This window comes from Microcebus murinus, chromosome X, assembly GCF_040939455.1.
Source record: "Microcebus murinus isolate Inina chromosome X, M.murinus_Inina_mat1.0, whole genome shotgun sequence".
Lineage (NCBI taxonomy): Eukaryota > Metazoa > Chordata > Mammalia > Primates > Cheirogaleidae > Microcebus > Microcebus murinus.
In genome coordinates, this window is record NC_134136.1 from 83,959,374 (window position 1) to 83,974,811 (window position 15,438).

Genomic DNA, 15,438 nt, shown 5'->3' on the forward strand with positions numbered 1-15,438 from the left:
AAATGTCGATTCTTTGCAATCTGAAAAGTTCCTCTTCGCGGCCTGGTTAGATGCCCCAGCAGTGGAGGAGATACGTTTTCATTTGGGGGTAACCCATTCCGCTGGTGTTGAACAGTGCCGTCATCACTGTATAGAAACCAGTTCCTCCTGGTGGGGAAACACGCTTTGACTGAAGGCTGTCCAACCCAAGGGGCCCCGTGATGCATAGTTTCTTCTTTTTAACTGGAATTTTCAGGCACCCCCATTTTCAACTGACCTATAGTTCATGAAAAAAGCTCTCCCTTTGGTCGGACAAAAGATAGAAAATCAAGTTTCAGGGAGGAGAATAATTGAGAGCGCTAATGCCACGTTGCTTGGGTTGCAAACCCATCAGCTCTTACTAGTCCCACGGCCTTGGATGTTCTGAGCCTCACTTTTCTCGTCTCTGCAATGGGGATGAAAACAGTCCCAACTCCTGCTGCTCTTTGGAGGCTTAATGAGGTAGCGCATGGACAAAGCGGGGGTCAGTGTGCTGCGCACGGCTCCCAGCTGGGGTTAGTCTTCGTTGTACGGCTGGTTTATTACAAATGTGGAGCTCCACCACGCCCTGGGTTGTCCAGAAGGACATTTCAGAAGTGAGAGCATCCGTGTCCGAGGGCGAGGTGGCTGACGCCCGGCTGTTTTATCGCGCAGGATCATCGACGGCCGTGATCTGATGCCCCTGCTCCAAGGCAAAAGCCAGCGCTCCGACCACGAGTTCCTCTTCCACTACTGCAACGCCTACTTAAACGCCGTGCGCTGGCACCCTCCCAACAGTGAGTAGACACAGCTTGCCGCGCTCCTCACGCTTTGCACGACCTCTGCCGTGTGGCCGGATGGAGTCGAAAGTCGGCTTTGCTCTGCGGAGGCCAACAGAGGCCTCAGAGTGCCGCCATGCTTTGCTTTGTCCTGTCTTCCCCCCTCTCCCTCCTCTCTCTGTCCCTCTGGTCACGCAGTTGTCCAGGTACAACGTCGTGGGACTGTGCCATTCGCCCAGCTGAACGCCTCTTCCCAGCACAGGAATGGCAAGTTCTCAGCAGGGCACCGTGGTCCGCCCTTCATTGCTTCGGCAGCTGCCCAGCTTCCCTTCCTGCACTTCCCGCCCCCTCTGAGTCTCGGCCGAGCAGCCGCTGCACTCGGTGCATTGCTGTGCCTTGCGTTTGCAAGTTCCTCTGCCTGGAGGGGCTTCTTGCCTCTTCCTCCCTGGAGGGTGCATGTCCGTCTCCCCAAGACTCCCCTGAAATGCCGCCTGCCCTGCCTGCGCTCAAAGCATTTTCTTCTCTTCCTCTAGCATTGATTGCGCTAAATGCTAGAGAATGAATGAATGCATGAACGAATGAATGAATGAAGGGCATTTAAATATTTACCTTCCTTTCCCCAGCCTCCAAGATGGTAGATCCTGATTCACTGAAAATATGTTTTCTTACCCATCATGTGTATTTACTAGATTTAGATATTTAAAGCAAAGTTAAAATGCTTTGATGTTATCACATTCCCAAACCGGGGGTTCTTTAAATTGCACATCCTAACGGGATCTAATTTGGGTTTTCCAATAGGTTTACAGTGCTATTTCCAATGAGCATCAAGGAACAAAGGAAACCAAGTTATGATCCTAAGTGTGGTTGTGGATTTCAGATTTTTTTTGTTTTTTCCAAATCCTTGGATTGAACTTTAAGGTTCTGCTCCTAGAGGCTAGACCAGGGATCCTCAAACTTTTTAAACAGGGTGCCAGTTCACTGTCCCTCAGACAGTGTTGGAGGTCCAGACTATAGTTTAAAAAAAACTATGAACAAATTCCTATGCATACTGCACATATCTTGTTTTGAAGTAAAAAAACAAACGGGCAAAAATACCCGCATGTGGCCCACGGGCCGTAGTTTGAGGAAGCCTGGGCTAGACCGTCCAGGGCATGTCATGACCTGTCAACTCTTGGCTCCTTCTGAAACTCAGGGTGATTCTCATACTGTTTTTCAATGAATGTCTCCCCACCTTACTCACCCAGACAATCTACCAAAGACATAGCATTTAGCAAGCAGCCTTTCTGTTGTTTTAAAAGTGGAAAATTATAGCCTTTCCTTTAGCCACACGAATCACACCAGGTTGGTCCTCCAGGGTTTCTGCTTTAAGTCTGGGCAGTTTCCTGGTGACATGTTGTAGATGATGAAAATCAAAAATGTGGTCTTGGGATTCTAGACTGGGAAGTATCTCATGCACATACCTCATCAGCGTGGCCACAATTCCTAATCTCCCTGGGAACACCACTTCTGTTTTTAGATCCATTTACAGCATGGAGGGCTGAGCCCTGTTATAAGAGAGAGGTGTACTTCTCTCAATTTGTTTTTCTATGGAGCCTGTGAGGCTATAAAGAGCAAAGTTGCTGTGACTCCCGGGTGTTTAAAGAAGGCTGATCTCGTGTCCTGGGCCTTGCAGTAGCACGTTTGAATGGAGCCAACCCCCCAGCCAGAGAAGCCGGAAGAAACATATTGGATCAGGGGCTGAAGGAACACGTTATGTGGAGGAGTAAGGAGAAGGAGGGACAGGAAGAGATAGAAAATAGGAGTAAGTGAGAAAAACAAGACCCAGTTTCTCAGAGGCAACTGGCCCTGGGATAAAATTTGCTTCTGAGACAGGCACAAGTATCAGTTCTTCTTTGTGCAGTTCATCAAGCTTTTAGGCTTGAAACCAGCACCAAAAAAGGAGAAATCACAGTATATCTCAAGGCTAGAATCATTCATCAAGCTAAAGGGTCTAAAAAAACCATGGAATTTATGAATCATTTATGATTCACTGTTCAGATTATATCTGCAACTCGGTAGCCATCTTTTTTTCTGTCTTGGCTTTCATGCATGGCTTGGTGTTTAGTTATTTAGTATTTTATCTACTCATTTTTTTCTACAAATATAAATTGGTCACTTAATATGTGGAATGAACTTCACCAGGGCAGACATCTATCAGTGAGCAAAACAAACGAAACTCTCTGCCCAGGATTGAGTTCCATCTTGGAGCCTGATGCTACTACTATCTGTGCATGGTGCTGCGGATGAGGGAATACATAAGGACAGGACAGAAATTGTGACCTGTTTGAACGGAGCTTCCTGTCCCCCTAAAAAGACAGGTCTTACGTAGTATTTGAGTGAGAGTGCTTAGGTCATCTCAGATCTGCTTTGGTAGGAGATTGTCAATAATCCCTGGATGATGTAGATCACTTCCCATAAATCTTAGGAATAAGAGGGTTGCCACCTGACCTCCGAATCCTTTATTAGAAAAGAGAAATTTAAGATCAGGGATTATTAACTAGCTGGAACCAGCTCCTGGTCATTCGGGGATCTTGCCAGCTGGTTGTTAGACTATTGTCAGTTTTAATTCAGCCATGTTGGGAGTGTTTACACCACAGCAATTGGCAGACGCAACAAATCCAAGCTTGATTTCTCCCTCACAGAACTAGATTCTCAGCAGTTCATTGATATCAGTAAATTAAGACTGATTGGAACTGTTATTAAGATGCAACTACTATTTGTCTTGATTATTCAGGGGCCTAATTGTTAAAATTTCAGGCTCATTAAATATTTTCAAAAACTGAGAACTAGGATTCTGTTTTCACCCTCTGAAAACATGAGACCCTTTTAACTTTTTATATACAAAGTCTTCTCTATAATTTAGTTGTCTCAGCAAGTTGAATGACAAAATTTGATTATGATCTGATTATCATTATTCCTATTATATTTTAAAAGAGCTCATGAAAGCATTATTATAACCTGGGTAACTTTTCTTGCATCAAAGTGGGAATTTTGAGTTAAAATTTACTGTTCAATGTGCTCGAAAACTTTTGGCCTTACCTTTTGACACATGAATTAATGTTATTAAAAATTCAACACAATGACAACTCGATTTTATGGGCGAAATTCATCTTAGCAAGTGGATAGATACTTGGCTTCAGGATTTTAGAGCCAATCAGTATAATCTATGGAATAAATGCTCACACTAATGGGAAAGCCCTCAAACCAGCTGGTCACACCACAATCCCTGGGGTAGCTATAGGATACAATGCAATGTCCTATGTAATTAACAGCTTAAAGCATTTTCTACAAACATGTATGGAATCTTGACATCTTCTATGGGGGAAAAGTCACATTATTTGAAATGTCATGCTTTTGGGAGGAAACAGGCTCTCCAGGAAGCCACAAAAATTGGTTCAGAGGAACAGGGCACTGACACCATTCTTTCTCCTAAAGAAAAATGTGGCTGTCCATATGTCCGAACCAGCAGGTCCCCATAAATCCTGCTCCATTTTCCATTCAAGTTTGCTGGAAACTTCTTTTTCCCTCTGTAAGTAAGAAAAAATTTTAGAACCCTTACTTAAAAAAAATTGCAACACTAGGGACATTTGAATTATTCTCTTCTAGCTTTTTGGGAGGAACTGTACAATCTGTTAATATTAACTAGTGACGGACATCCCAATTATCCAAGTTTGATGATACGAGTGCACCACATTATCACATGTACCCTGAAAATATTTACATCTAATATGCATCCATAAAAATATAACAATTACAACCAAAAGCAGTAGGGTAATGGAATTCATTCTAAAGGAATGTGTTCGTATCCAACTTTCTGAAAGGCACATTCTTTTCAAAATAAGAGCTAAGTAATGGTTTAAAATGAAAACCAGCCTTACCATGGTAAATGAGGAAAGATGCTTGCAGTGTTCAGTATTTAAATTTTTCATTTAAATAGACACTTAATTCTGCCTCTAAAGTACACCTCATCAAAGAGAGGAAATTCTGATGACAGCCACTCATGTCTCAGGAGCTGGCCAGCATCTGGAAGGCCGCGCTTGGCTCTCATCTTCATTCGTAAGTGTGGTGTGTACCATTGCATGCCCTTCCTCATCTGATTATCACAAGTTGGAGCTGAAGAAATAAAATATTGAAGGCTGAAGCTGAGCTAATGTGAAATTCAGTAGATGCAAATTTCATCTCACCGAGAACATTCCCGTCTTTCAACTTACCTTAAGAAGGACATGCTCTCACCCTACTGTAACTTTGGTAGCAATTAGGAAAAAGCGTACGTGTGTAAACCATTTCAAGGATGTATTTTAAGTCTTAGGATTTCTTTTTCCTTTGCGAATATCTTGGCCAAATGCTGCATTGCTACAAGTTTCTGATCTCTCTCACGTGCACCCATTAATTCATTTACATGCCCACTGAACACAGTAGCAAGGTGCAAGACACGTACATGTACTTGTACTATCAGCCCAAGATAGACAGAATTGGCTTTGGTGACCTTGGGGGAGGAGTGACTTAGGAGGTTGGAAAAGGTTTCCCTGAACTTTTAAATTTTTATTTAATTTATTTTATATCGTTTTCATTCAGACACATCAGTAATGGGCTTACATTTCTTAGCCATTCACTTTCTTTAATGGGAAAAAAAATAACCTCATAAATAAATTTTGTTTCCTCTATGTAATCCATTAAGCATGTATTTTCATATGGAACTCCATATTACCTGATAGACAAGATCAGACCATTTTTGAGACAGACATTCACTTTTCAACTCAGGTCATACTGTGTCTAACCTAAGATTACATTAATACCCTGGATGAAAAAGTACTAGCTATTCAGTTTTGTTAACTTGCCACCATGTAAGCTTACTATCTGCTAGAGACAAAATAAATCAGAATTGAATTTTCCTTCTTGAATACCAGAAAAACAGCCACAAACCAAAAACCGGGTGTGTCTGAGTGCTCAAACATCCTGGTCAGTGTTGTCTGGGCACCCAACTCATCCTGATGTTTTTATCAGAGGTTACTTCTGACCTTTCCCCCTTGCCACTGTTTCATCGATTTTCTGCAATATTCTACGCATTTCTTTTCTTTGACTGCAACACGCGGTGTCTCTCAGTGCTGCTGGTGTGTCTCTGGCCCCTCCTGACTCACTCCCGTCAGCTCTTGGACCTGGGGTTTTTCCACTTGGATATTCCAATTCTAACCAAGGCATGTAATGCTTAACAACTGTTTGTGTCTTCCTTGCCTTTGAGTCTTCTATACAAAAATGTTTTGTAGGTAGGTAAAGACTTTTTTCTTTGCTAATCTCATAATCTCATAATGTCATGTTTTTAATGTGACCATTGTGTATCTTTTGGAGACATACTTGACAACAGTAAACACTTGTACTTGTTGCATATTTACTGTCTGCCAGACACTCTCGCCAACACTTTGCATTTGATATCTCTTTTAATCCTCCTAATTAAGAGATACTGTGACTATATTAGTTTCAGATTTGGCTGTGGGGAACAGAAAAACCAAACCAAAACAAAAAAGAACAAAACAGTAGCTTACATGAGAGAGATGTGTGTATGTCTGTCTCACGAGTGAAGTCTAGAGTTGAGTGGTCCACAAAGTCTCTGGGATGCAGAATCTTCCGGGCTCCTCCTTCACCCCCTGTAGAATACAGAAGGTTCATCTTCAGGGTGAGTAATGGCTGTGTCTACTTTCAGAGGAGGACAACAGTGGGTTGGATGCAAAAGATGAAAAGAAAAGAGGGCAGGTCAACTGTCCCTCAAGGAAGATGTCCACACTATTCCCAGAGGCCAGGAGGTCGATCACTTATTCACACCTCGCCTCCCCGGAGGCTGGGAAGCAGAGTCTTGCGATGGGCCTCCATGTGCCCGGAACATTGGATGACCCTGGAAGCCTGGGATAACAGCTAGTGGTGTCTCCCAACGTTATTCCTCCCAGTTATACACAGGGAGACGGAGGTATAGAAAGTCACATTATTGGCATATACTAACAGAGCTGATGGCAAAGTTGGGATTTGCAACCAACGCCATCTGCTTTCATAGTCTGTCCCTGTTCATTGGAACCTCCTCCCCTAAGACATTCTGTTCTTTTACTCATAATCGCAAAGGTGTTCCCTCTGCCTACCCACGTATCTGGGCATCTCCGTGTCTCCGTGGACTGGTTCCACATTCATTCTCTCATTCCCCAAGCACGTCTGTCCCTGGGACCGTCAGCTCTCGTCCTCCTTCTGCCTGCTCTGTCCCTGACCCGCACGCTCCCGGCTGCCCTCACGTGCACTTTTCATGCCTCTCCACGAACTTTCTTTTCTGAAGGCACGAGCAGTTCGTGCTGGCCACACGAATTCTGATGACTGCCCACTTTGTGACACAACAGGTCCCACAGCAAATGCACTTACAGGCTCTCTGACTGCCCCGCTCGGTGACCTGCCGTGGCCAGATGCCGTTCTCTGGTGCCTCCCAGTCGCCTGTCAGTCCTTTGAGCTGGAGGCCACAGCGTGCTCTTAGGCAGGATGCTCTGGGGACATCCCCGAGGAGAGATGCCGGAACGCCCTGGGCTTGCTGTCTGCCCACGCCGGATCTCAGCATGACAGCCGTCTTCTCCCCTCTCTTTCACAACCATCGACTAATGGCCATTATCTCCTTCATTTTTTAAAGTATGCAACAGTTTTTGTTTTGTTTTGTTTTTTTGTTTTTGGCCACTTGTTATATGTAAGGCACTAGGTACTACACACTTGTGAGATATGGGAGATACACTCATGAGATGTGGAAGCTACAATTCTTAGACAGGAAATAATCCAGCAAGAGAACTGGGGACTTCAAGGACTGGCTGAGTGGTGCAAACTGGCGAAAGGAACAGAGGGACACCAGCCACTTCCAGCGGGGAACACGGATGGGCTTGTGGAGGAGGACGCAGCAGGGCCCTGAAGGCTGGGGGGACTGTCCACATACACAGGCAGGGCACGGGGCTTGGGGGAGCGAAGGACGAGTCTTGTGTATGCCACACAGCCGCTTTGTACTGGGTTATATTTAGTATATTCCTGTCCCTCATATGCAGATACCGAGGCTGAGTGGAAGGGAGTATTTGGAGTGTTTTGTCCCCAAATACTCAGGCCTCAATGGGGAAAGCTAGGGTTGCTGTCAACCTGCCGGGCTGTGCAGCAGGTGTTCGCAGCCACCTGAGCTGCTTCCTTCTCCCCCTCCTTCTCCTCCTCCTCCCTACTTCTGTATCTGGAGTTGCAGTACAGCCAGCCACAGGAAAGAACTGGATCTGTAATACATTAGCCCGGGGGCGAATAGTTGAGAGGTTTGGGTTATTATGAATGGGCAGGAATGCTCCTCAGGGGTCAGAGAGAGAGAGGGCTTGGGGCCAGGCTGCTTTTGGGTAGTTTATGTGAATTGAGTTACAAGACACAGGTGACCCCATAGTGGCTGCAGGTGCAGACACAAGAGATTTTGGGTCTCAGAGATTTGGGGAGTTGGTGTGGGGTGGCTGTCTGAGGATAGGAGAATGTGTTGAGTGATTTTTTTGAGGTGTACTGCAAGAGTTAGGAGGTCACCAAGGCCTGAGGACCACGGGATAGATGTGAAGGCATCAGTTCATTAGATGACATCCACATTACTTAGAGGGCAAAACTAGGGTCCCTCAGGTGTGGGTCCCTCCCAGCTGAAAAGCAGCGCAGTATTTGAAATGGTTCTTGAAGAACTCTAAGATGGAGAGAGAGCTGGAAACATTGCCAAGACCCAAGACCCAAAATATCTGGGTGTGCTTTATAGGATATATACATGGAATCCTCCAGGCACCGAAATCAACCTCACCAAGGCTAGCAGTCGAGCAACATTCATCACGGGAAGTCTAAATCTGAGTGATACTTTGAGAGCCCATGTGTGGAAGCCATTTAAACTTAGTTTTCTGTATTCTTTCATGATCCTTAGCTGGGGCGAAAAAATGTCTTAAGACACGCATCACAGTAGCAACAGATGTAAGGGCAGGCAGAAACCATCGTGCTTTGTGCATAAATTGGCGGCAGCCAACTCAGGTGCAGCCCTTGCTGTAGACCCGGTAGCCTTCTGAGAGCATCATGTGTAGGAACGAATGTTTAATCCTCAAAGCATTGCCACCAGACAAGGGCTATTATTATCCTCATTTAACAGAGGGGCAGACTGGGCTACGGAGAGGTGAGAGCATTCGAGTCCAGCATCACGTAGCCAGGAAATCTCAAAGCTGGGATTTGAACCTCAAGTGTGGATGCCTGGAGTTAAGCCCTTAACCCAACCGGCGGTGTGGACCTCAGACTAGTTTGAAGTTTCAGCTCCTGTCTGCTCGAATGTGCAACAGCATTGCCAGATGCACTTTGCACCCTTTTTATTCTGGGGGACCACGTCTGCTCATTTTGGGAGCTTCCTGGCCACCTGACCAGGGAACCTCGAGACCTCTTTATTTAACTTCATTTGTAGCCTATTTTAATTTTAATAATACAACTGTCTTAGGATTATACATGAAAGATGCTGAGTCCAGATCCTGCTTGAGTAGAAAGCTGCTCTCACCTAAATTCTGTCTTTTTGTCAAATGACTGTAACATGTCTTCTCTCATGAGTTGAGTCACATTTTTTTTTAGTGGTAATTTTACATAAAAATGTGCTTCATCAGATGAGTGGTTGTTTCCAAAGCATTGTGTCATAGTGTGGTGAGGTAGCATTACTCTGACTGTCATATGTTGTTGACCAGGAATTGTGACAATCCTAGTTGTCTTAACTTCCGGGAGCATTTTTTAAACCTCAGTAGAATTACTGTCCTCATCACTACTGAGAATACTTTAACAACAACAACAAAATCTGTCCACCTTACTTTCCCTGCATTCTTTATATAAAAGTTAAGACTCCCTTCTCTAGGTCATTGGATCTCAGCTGTCAATGAATGTAAGTTCCTGTGGTGGTCAGGATATCCATCTATCGCAGGGGTGAGAGAGATGCAGCCTTTCTCAGAGTTCTCACCATTGACCAGTAGATCAGAATTTTAAAAATACAATAATAAAAAGAACATTTTTTTAATTCAACATTTTTCTAACATATGAGGATATCCAGGAGGGAATAAGCTATCAAAATAATTTTGGAACACAGGACTAAATATAGCCACTAAAAAATATAACATGGGGCCAGGTGCCTCCTATTTTATCAAGCGACTGAGCTTTACTCTTTGTCTTTGAAATGACTGCTTTGGAGATGTCAGTTCCTGGGATCCTAACGAGCAACAGAGCAAGCTCCCCGGGTAGGGACCCTCGCAGGCCGACGTACCATGAAACACAGTTCTGTTTCTCTCGTCGGGGAAAATTCAAAGTGGTCCCAAGAAACAGCACAGAGACTAAGCACTCTGTCCTTTCATGAAAAGTTTTTAAAAATTCAAATTAGAGGGTCAAAAGGCAAGCAGCCTCAGAGCATGCTAAATCATTGTTTCGAAAAATGAAGCCTCCGTCCCAAACTCCTTAGCGACGTTGCCACTCCCAGGTGAACCGTGGCCTGGGCCTCCCACCCGTGTTCCAGATCGCATCTGGGGCGGACCACGTGAAGGTGGTAATAACAGCATCCCTGTGAGCAGCTTTCAAAAGCAAGTGGAAAATATAGGCCCTTGAAATGAATTCATTGCAGGAGGCCGCACTCTCTTGGGGTCTGAAACATGCTGAGGCTTGGCCCGGATGTCGAGTGTCAGCCACCCTCCAGATTTGCAGCGCTGGGTTCCAGAACAGGAAGGGGCTTCCCCTTGCTGGTACAGGCAGGGGATTCTCAGGCTGCAAAGGAAGAAAGCAGGATGAGAGGAAGGGATGTGAGGAATCTTTAGGTTATCCCCTGCCTTTTAAAACTCTGCTGGAGATGGTTACCAATTCCGAAATTCTTCCTGCAGCCTGGTGTGTCTGTGCGCCGGCCTGACCTTATCTTTAGAAGGCAAGTGCGCTGAGCGCGTGTAAAGTCAAAGGGATGTCATGTCCCGCTTCCCCCAGAATCAGCTACACCGCAGTCTGCAGGCACCTCATTAAGAATCCCCTTTAATAGATCCATCTGGAGCACGTTCACCTTGCTTGCCCTACGTTTCCTAGCTGCTGCTTCCAAACACAAACCAGACAGAGGCTGACTTTTCCCGTGAATAACCTTGTCTGAGGTCAGGGGCCATCTGGGGACGGCTCAGTGACTGTTGGCTTAAATTGGTTCCACTAATTTATTTCATATTTTGATCAGTCAATCACAAAATTCCTATAATTACCAAAGTTGCCGCTGTCATTCTACGTATAAGTTGTGTGGCGCTTCCTAGTGGGAGTGTCTCTTCGGTTATATGCAAACAGCTGTAAGGATGCTCACACTCTGCCACTGACTCTCATTGGTGCATGCATTTTAATTCTCTGTTTTCACCTGCTACGTTTTCCACACGCAGGAAACATTTTTAGGCTCCTCCCAGAGGGTGCGTGAGAGCACGCAGCTCCCTGGAAAATCAGGACATTGTCCAAGAAACTGGAAATGAATCAGTTATTTCCTAATTTTCCACTTGTTTGTAAGTTAGTTTTTCCAAGAAATTTCAATATTTGGGTGTGTAACGGAACCCAGAACTTACATTTTTAAAACTAACCATCTGGCGTGGATGCATTCACCTAATTTGGAATTCCCAACAGCTCATTAAGGTATAATTTGCATGCCGGGATATTCTGATTCAGAGATTTTTAGTGAATTTTCATAGAGCTGTACAACCCTGGTCGCAATCTCATTTCAGAACATCTTCGCCCTCCCTCAAGGGATCATCTCTGTTCCCCATTTGCTGCCCCCTCCCCACTTCAAGTCTCATTTAATTGTTGATTCAGCATTCCTGGGCTTTCTCAAAACCGAGAACACAGGCTGTTGACTGAGGTCCCCGCAGGTGTGAGACTGTCCCCGCTGGCTGTGTGCGTGCCTGCGTGTGGCTTGGTAATCCGTCCCGCGGGCACCAGCGTGGCGCTGCTGCGTGGTAAGCCTCGGCCTTCCTGGAGCATGCCCTGGCCTCATTGTTGTGTCCCGCTGCCATTGGTGGCAAGTACCGCGACCGCCGCGCTCCACACCTAACACCATTCCCGTCCTTTCAAACCGCAGGCACGGCCATCTGGAAAGCCTTTTTCTTCACCCCCAAGTTCACGCCCGAGGGTGCCAACGGGTGCTTCTCCACGCACGTGTGCTTCTGTTTCGGGAAATTCGTGACGCATCACGACCCGCCTCTGCTCTTCGACATTTCCAAAGACCCAAGGGAGAGAAACCCACTGACCCCCGCCACCGAGCCCCGGTTCCATGAGATCCTCAAGGTCATGCAGGCAGCTGCGGACGAGCACACCCGGAGCCTGCCAGAGGTCCCCAACCAGTTGTCACTGGGGAACCAACTGTGGAAGCCCTGGCTGCAGCTCTGCTGTCACTCCTCAGGCCTGTCTTGCCAGTGCGACAGAGAGAAATACGACGCGCGGGTGAGCCGCTAGCAGGGTCTGTGCGCCAGGCGCGCGCGCGTGCGCGTGCACAGGCGCGCCCTCTGCCTGCGGACCCCGTCTGCGAGCGCGCTGGGCGCAGCGAACCCCGTCCGGGTCTTGGGTTTGGACCGATTCTCTGTTTTATCACCTGAAGGCTTGAACAGGAGCTCTGCAGTTACTCCACTAGGGGTTTGGGGTGAGGACTAAGTTCTGCCATGTGTGGACAGGAAGATGCTGGACTTGTGCCTTCCCTGGCCAGAGTCCCTGGTCACCTGGCAGAGGGATAGAAGGGCGCGCACTAGAGTACCTCCAACACCAGTGCAGACAGGTAACAGGAAGGTGCACAAGGGAACCTTAGTTCACCCCTCGGCATACACGTATGTTCAACAGTATAAGGTATCATTCGCTCAGTGATCTGAAGTTTTGCAGTAACCACCAAGACTCCCCAGCAGCATGATATAAAAGATAGCCAAGTTTAAGCTAAGTTCAGCAAATCTTAACATGTGCAACTTTGTAGTAAAGGGAGGGCCATCTTCTTTATCAACAATAGGTCGTGGTAAGTTCTGATTCGGTTATTGGAAGGCTAGTCATCATTATTGGTGTTAGTTAGAACACATAGTAAATGCTATTTACCGTTTATATAGATGTACACATATATACTTTTATTTATATATGTATATATACGCACATATGTGCACATATACACACATAACACAGTTTTTCTTCAAGAAGGTTAAGATATTTAAAATGGGGACATAGAGGCTTATCAGTATTTAAGTAAAAAAAAAAAAGTAGAGGCTCACAAATAGATTTTTTGTTTGCACAGTAATTTTTTGTGATAGCCGTCATTAACAATAATCCCAAGACAAATCTCTCCCAGACTGATTACCCTAACTTATACTATTATAATTGGGTTCCACTGTTTTTTTGGTGAATGGAAGTTCTGAATGAAAAGGCCACTTCGGGATGCCACTGTTGTGGAACTCTCTCCCAGTATAATTGAGAATCCCTGGCTTGGAATGTCTGGGATATTTCAGGAGGAACAAAAGCCCCCACAAGCAGTCCGTGATCTGTACACACAAGCACGATCATCTTCACTTGTAGGCACAAGTTAGTGGCAGCAGCACAGTAGTGAGGGTAAATTCTTTGGTTTTACATAGTTTTATCCTGTGGCTGAGAAATATCTGTCCCTTCCATCCACAACAGGATGCACAGTTTTGTTGTTTTTTTTTTCATTCCATTTCCCGAAAACCCCAGTCGATGAGGGAAAATACATAATCGGTTGCACGGGGAAGTGGCTGATTGTGACATAGCTGGGGGTGGTGCCAGAGTCTGAACCGCCAGCCCATCCTGAGCACAGACCCCTCCACTTGTGGCATGTGAGGTGCAGTCCCTTCTTCAGCCAGGAGACATTCTCCAACAATAGGATTGGAACTCCTCTATGGATAAATCGGCAGACAATACACCCACCTGCTTACCGATTTACCCCTTTTGTGGCCTTTTCCGCAAAAGCACCTCCTATTTAGTCAGCATCTGCTCAGTCCCAAGACAGTGCAGGGGAACGAAACGCCTGGCCCCCGTGCAGTGGCTTGGACAGGAGGTAGCTGAGTCCTGGGCTTTCTGAAAGTTGGCTCGCATTTCCTCTCTGCTACCCTCCGCCGCAGGGAACGTCCAGGATTCAACAGTGTCTACCCGGCTCCTCTTAAAGTTCTATTTCGGTCTGTAATTTTTGCTTTTTCTTTCCTGGAAAACAAACAACAACAAAACAGAAGTGACTCCCCACCCCCACCCGGAACAGTTGAAAGCTGGAAAGCCAACAGGAGTCTTCATTTAACATGGATTTCTCATCCCAGAAATTGAGGAAAATCTGTCTTCTTGTTTTAGAAAACATTCTTGTTAAAGAGTGCGCTCGTGTATTGATGATGTTAGGATTGTTGCTGATAGTATCATGCAAAAACTAGTTAAAGCCACTATTATGAATTTGTGATTAAAGGTGACAATGTTTACGCAAAAGATTAGCACACTCAATGCAAGTGGACTTTAAGAAAATACTTGATGATGTGGGAATGTATGTTGGAAATTAAATAACTTGAAGAGCTTTTATAGATTATGTGAACACCTATTTGTGGAGAATTAGCTGTTTAATCTGTAAACTGTTAATAGCAAATGAAGGATGAAGTTTACCTCTGGATGCAAATGTATTGAGCTTAAAACTGCCTCAAAATGACTGAGATCACCACTGTGTTTCAGGGCATTTGAAAATCAGGTTTATTTCTAATAGCCACAGTTACTTTAGACTTCAAACCATTTACCATCTGAAACTTTTGCTTTGAATGTGTAACAGGAAATTTGCATTCTTTTGTCCAGGAGAAACCCAACAATTGTTCTTCAAGGCATAGCCGTTTGTTGCTTGGTTGGTGTTTCGCAAAGCTGTAAGGCACGGCTACTTGTTTTCAAAGCATCTATTGGCTACTTGTTTTCAAAGCATCTATCGATAGTACCTCTGGAGTCTATGTCAAGACCTTAGTGGGTTTTGAAGCTTTAAATAATTTTTGTTTTTAATTTTATATTCTTAGCATTACATAGATGTTAAAAGTAAAGCAGTTTAGTAATGTATACAGAGGCATCATTTTATAAATTGGGCAGGAATTTCAGGAAGAGCAAAATTACAACCCACGTATCTGTAGGACTCAAAATCCAAGAAAGAAAGCTGACTTTTCAGATTTCCCCGAAGGGCATACAGTGAAAAGTGGAGGAAAACAAAACAAAACAGAACAAAACAGACGTGTCTGTCACATCTCTGGAAAATGCTATCTTCAAAATGATCACATCAAGTAAAAAGTTCCTTAGAATGTGCTAATGCAAAGTTAAAATAAAATTTTTCTTGGCAATTAAAAATGCTGTGTGCTCTTAATACCAGCCTTTCTAGTGTGATTCAATTCAACAACGTGTAGAATGTTTACTGGGTTTGGGGCATGATCTGAAGCAATGGGAAATACAAGTTTCAGTTCTGCAAAGATTCGTCAAATCCCTTCTTCACTGGAGAAGGGCTGAGTCATGCACATGCAGAGAGGGAAAAGAAACAGATAAATCAGAGGGCAGGGCAAAGCCAGCTTACCCCCCATCCAGCACACTTTCTAAGGCCTTTCTAGGG

The 15,438-nt window shown here is 45.0% G+C and overlaps 1 protein-coding gene across 5 annotated transcripts in view; it reads left to right on the plus strand.

Moving 5' to 3' along the window:
• STS (steroid sulfatase) overlaps nucleotides 1-15,182 on the plus strand; it is a 151,643-nt gene extending 136,461 nt beyond the window's left edge. For all 5 annotated transcript variants that reach the window (XM_012782470.3, XM_012782471.3, XM_075999257.1 and 2 more), the window contains 2 exons: nucleotides 673-794; nucleotides 11,923-15,182. In XM_012782470.3, the coding sequence (XP_012637924.1) occupies nucleotides 673-794; nucleotides 11,923-12,296 (496 nt within the window). In that variant the 3' untranslated portion in view covers nucleotides 12,297-15,182. The remainder of the gene's footprint in view (nucleotides 1-672; nucleotides 795-11,922) is intronic.
• The last annotated feature ends 256 nt before the right edge of the window (nucleotides 15,183-15,438 follow it).